This window comes from Kryptolebias marmoratus, linkage group LG19 (assembly GCF_001649575.2).
Source record: "Kryptolebias marmoratus isolate JLee-2015 linkage group LG19, ASM164957v2, whole genome shotgun sequence".
NCBI lineage: Eukaryota > Metazoa > Chordata > Actinopteri > Cyprinodontiformes > Rivulidae > Kryptolebias > Kryptolebias marmoratus.
Window position 1 is genome coordinate 5,722,004 of NC_051448.1, and position 4,428 is coordinate 5,726,431.

Genomic DNA, 4,428 nt, shown 5'->3' on the forward strand with positions numbered 1-4,428 from the left:
TTAAGGACTTTTAAGTTTAAATAACCAGCAAACTGGCCTTTATTGTGTTCAATAATTTGGAGACGTTAGGATGCAACCTAATACTTTATTTTTTTTTAAATATATTTTTCACATATGAGTGAAGTAAGACAGTGCAAACTAAAAGAAGAAACATGAAAGAAGTAGTTCTGCATCATTTTCTTGCACAGAGCAATAAAATTTGTTCTAACTCTTAAAAAAAGAAAATCTAAATGCCACAATGCAGCATAGACTAGTATATTTATAAAATATGTAAAACAGTGAAACTTGTCTTATCTTAACTTTGACGGTCAAGTTAATTTTTGGTCTCTTTAAAAATGTAATTGAGTTGGAGTGAAGGTAAAAATGGCTCCCTCAGCTGTAAAGGTTACAGACCTTGCTTTGGGGAAAAACATGACCACCTATTAAAGAACAGCTGTGAGGTGTGACACTAAGGAAAACAATTTAGACACAATATGTAGCTATAAACTCAGCTTTTACCTTTAATGAAGCACCACCAAAGAAATTATAACAATAATGCAAACATAGCATATGGATATAGAAAGTTCTTTATTGTTCACTTTAACACATAAATGAGCATAATTTTATTCAGCAGAAAAGAAGTAACTAAATTACTATCCTCTATGAGTATGAGTGGATTTAATGCTGGGTCATTAAAGGTGTTTAGACCTTCCCCGCTGAAAGCTCTGGCACATTATAATGTTACAGCTCAGCAACTTGTCAATCACCTCATTTATGTGTGTATTTGTGCAGATGTGTTTATATTATTATACGTGTGAAACCCATAGCTGAATGGTGTTTTTATGGACCAGCAATAATAGCTCACCCAGACTCCAAAAACCCAACGGAGAAAGAGAGGCTGAGACTGTTGGCTCTGCAGCTGAAGATGGGGTCTCGTCGGTGGACTCAAAGCCCTGGGCAGCCCTGGAGGGTTGCTGGCTCTATGTGGGGATGGGCTGTGTCCAAGTTACACCTTGACTGGACAACACGGTGAGTCGCATCAGGAGAAATAGTTATTTCTAGATTTAGTCCTCATTCAAAGCAACATAAACAAACAAATAAGCAGGTTTATTACAAAGAGCAAAGCATTTGTATTATATTAAGCTAAACTATAAGCAAATACTCATGTTTTTATTATGAGATGTATGTCTTTGATAGTCTAGATTCCTCTGAGTTCAAGGAAGGATAAAATTATGGTTTACTACAAAGTCAGAGAAAATATTAATTTAAATGGTTTTTTTTTACAGGTTTTTTCAAGAGGATGAGGAGATGCTGGTTCTGACGCACAAAGACACACTAAACCAAACCTACAGTGAGGATGACAGATTGCCTTTTAAAGGCACCATAAGCAAAAACGATCCAGATTTTGTTGACACCAGAAGAAGCCGAACATCTTCAGGGGGAAACAGCGTTCTTACACACAAAGACGACCCCACTGCGAGGAAGAAACCAACTTCTGGAGTTAAAAGATTTGATTGCAGTCCGGAGGAAGAGACTCTAGCTGTTAAAGACACCAGAGCTGCTATAGTTTCAACTGGAACCGCCACCATAAATTCATCTGTTTCACTCAAAAACACCAAACACCAATCTAAGATGCGAACCAACAATGGTGGGAAAAAGCCAAGTCTCAACCAGGATCAGGGGAACCAGAATGAGTTCTGTGGGTTGACTGGAGGGAGACTTTCTGAAGACACAGGGGAGAAAAACCAAGAAAATCCGGAGATCCCTTCTAATCTCTTTACAATCCTTCAAAAAGGGCGAGCCCACACAGGTTTGGCAGCACCAGTTCAGAGTTCTTGTAGCAGTGCCACAGTTCTGACTCCCCGTCCCACCATCACCGCCTGGGAAGCTGGCTGGAACGTTACAAATGCAATACAGGTACGACAGCACCCACCGCTCGCAGTCAGTGTGATTTTCCTTACAGTGGCAGCAGTGTTAACTTCTCGTGGTTCATCCAGGTTAATATCCACCTTATATCCCAACATATTAACTGCAACTTTATGACTGTTTAAACTTTAATCTATAGTTAATCAACAAAAATGACTATAACACAGTCGGTTTTACAAATACTGAGCTAAAATCTGACGTGGCAGTAGCTGAGAGTCATTCACAACACACACTCTGAGCTTGACATTTCATGTACATCATGTTATTTTAATGGTTTGACCAAAACTGCTACAACTCTGTTTTTTCTCCAACATAAGACAATCTTAGTCACATGCAATATGTGCTATGCTTTAAGGAAAGCATCTTCTTCTGCATCTAAAAGATTATGATAGTTTAGACTTAGGAATAAACTTTCCCAAATTTTAGGAAGCTAAGTTTGCATGTATTCTCAGTGCATGCATGATTTCCTCCTACAGTCCAAAAACATGCATTTTGTGCTAAACTGTAAAGCTAAATTGACCGTAGGTGTGAGTGTGTGTGCATGGTTGTCTGTCTTGTGTGTTTGTGTGTTAGCCCTATGATGGACTGTCCTGTCCTGTCCTGACCTTTTTTTTTTTTTTTTTGATAATCTACATAAAACCCTCCTGAAATGCACTTTAACTAAATTACCATCTAACCCAAATAAATCCTATTAGGTTTTTCAGTCAATTCAGAGTCATTTCATCGTGTGTTTCTTCTTTTCTTATTCAAATTTTGAGTCCGCTTTTGGAAAAGTGTGTTTGGTTTTAAACTGCAAACCACAACATTCAGACTGTTTCTCCTCTGATAACAGCTTCCATCAACTGGAGTTAAAATTGCCTTTTTTTTTTTTCTTGGTTCATTTTCAACCAGCATTTTCCTCCTTTTTCCTGAAAACGATGTCTCGTTTCTATTCCAGAAGACAAAATGAAAAAAATGTAAATGCCAACTGTTCGGGTGTTAAGCTGCACACCGCTTTGAAAAAACACCAAGCATTCGGCATGCCATTTAATTTACTCGCATTGTGTTTTTACATGACTAAATAATGCTTTGTAGTCTTGTAAGCTGTTTGTCGGGCGCTCTCTTGTCTTCATTATCAAATTAAGCGTAAATCAAGTAATTTAAAAAAAAAAAAAAGAAAATCTCTCGGTCAGAGTGTGTTCTTGTGGCAGTAAAAGCTAATAGCTTATTATGCAGCAAATGCTTGGCTGTGTTCAGCCGCTGCACTCATGTAAATGTAGTCTTTCAGGGAATGACTGGTGTAATTGAACAGTGTCACCGGGTCCAGAGAGAATACATTATGACATTGGGACATCAATAAGCTGTCTCACACACAAACACACACACAAAGAGACAAAAAAAAACACACTACTGCTGACCGTGCATACAGAAATGTCCCTTCAGGGGTTGATGTGAATTAGCATCTCATGTTTTTGTATTAATGCAGTAAAAAAACAATTTTTTAATCACAGTTAATAGATGATAGCTAGGAGACAAACAAGTATTGTGTGGTTTATTAATACATGTCTATCTGAGTGCCAGAATCTTTTTCAGTTTTCCTCAGAGGCCAAGTTTCTGTGCCAGACAGGCCGCAGATACTTGGTCTCCCAGGAAAGCTGAGCGACTGAAATATTCAGCTTTCAACTGCCAATTGAAGTTATTGACTTCTGTTCAAGCCGCCACAATGCATCAAGCGATGTAACGTGATAAATAAATTCTAAATCAGTTTCCATTTTAACATATTTTTCTGTAACCTTTCATTTATTCACTTTTAAAACACAGTTAAATTGGAGGCCTAGCGTTTCTTGAAGAAATGCGTGCAGGCTGATGCATTTCCAGCCAGAAACTTAGACTAAAATGATCTTTTGTCAACATAGTTGTAGCCAATTATGTCAAACCCTAAAACAAACATTATGCAAATTTCATGCAATATTGTGAGATGTCATGCTCAGAGAATGTGTTTTGAATGACTCTCTGCTATCATTACAACAAATTCTAGCTCAATAATTGTTAATTTGACTGAGTTATGGCTATTTTTTGTGTTGGCTAAGGTTGATTAACAGCCATTTTGAAATGTCCAAAGGTTCTATTTGCATTTTACACAACGTCCCAACTCATTCAGAATTTGGATTGTAATTCTCATGCTTTATTGTGCTTTTTTTTTAATGTTCACTGTTTATTTATTTATTTTTTGCTTAAATTTACTGAAATCATAAATGAGCTGTAACAACTGACAGAAAAATACTTTGCTCCAAAGTATAACCAATTTGTAAATGGTAGGGAGATTCCAGTCAGATAAGCAGGGGTGGAAATTAAAAATTTTGTCCACCAGCCATAGTAGCTGGTGGACAAATTTTTTTACCAGCCACTCAAATATTTTACCAGCCACTATTTTTTGTTGTGACAAAAAGTTATTTCATATGATGATGATGATCGACGCGGGTGGAAGCAGTTGTGGTGCCCTACAAGCTGAATACTCTTGAAAAACAGAAAATAAAATAGCTT

General features: G+C 37.2%; 1 protein-coding gene across 1 annotated transcript in view; it reads left to right on the forward strand.

The window, feature by feature from the left end:
- The first annotated feature begins 904 nt into the window (after nucleotides 1-904).
- LOC108233431 (vesicular inhibitory amino acid transporter-like) overlaps nucleotides 905-4,428 on the forward strand; it is a 13,008-nt gene continuing 9,484 nt past the window's right edge. The window contains exons 1-2 of the mRNA XM_017411865.2: nucleotides 905-1,008; nucleotides 1,266-1,896. Coding sequence (XP_017267354.1) covers nucleotides 905-1,008; nucleotides 1,266-1,896 — 735 coding nt within the window. The remainder of the gene's footprint in view (nucleotides 1,009-1,265; nucleotides 1,897-4,428) is intronic.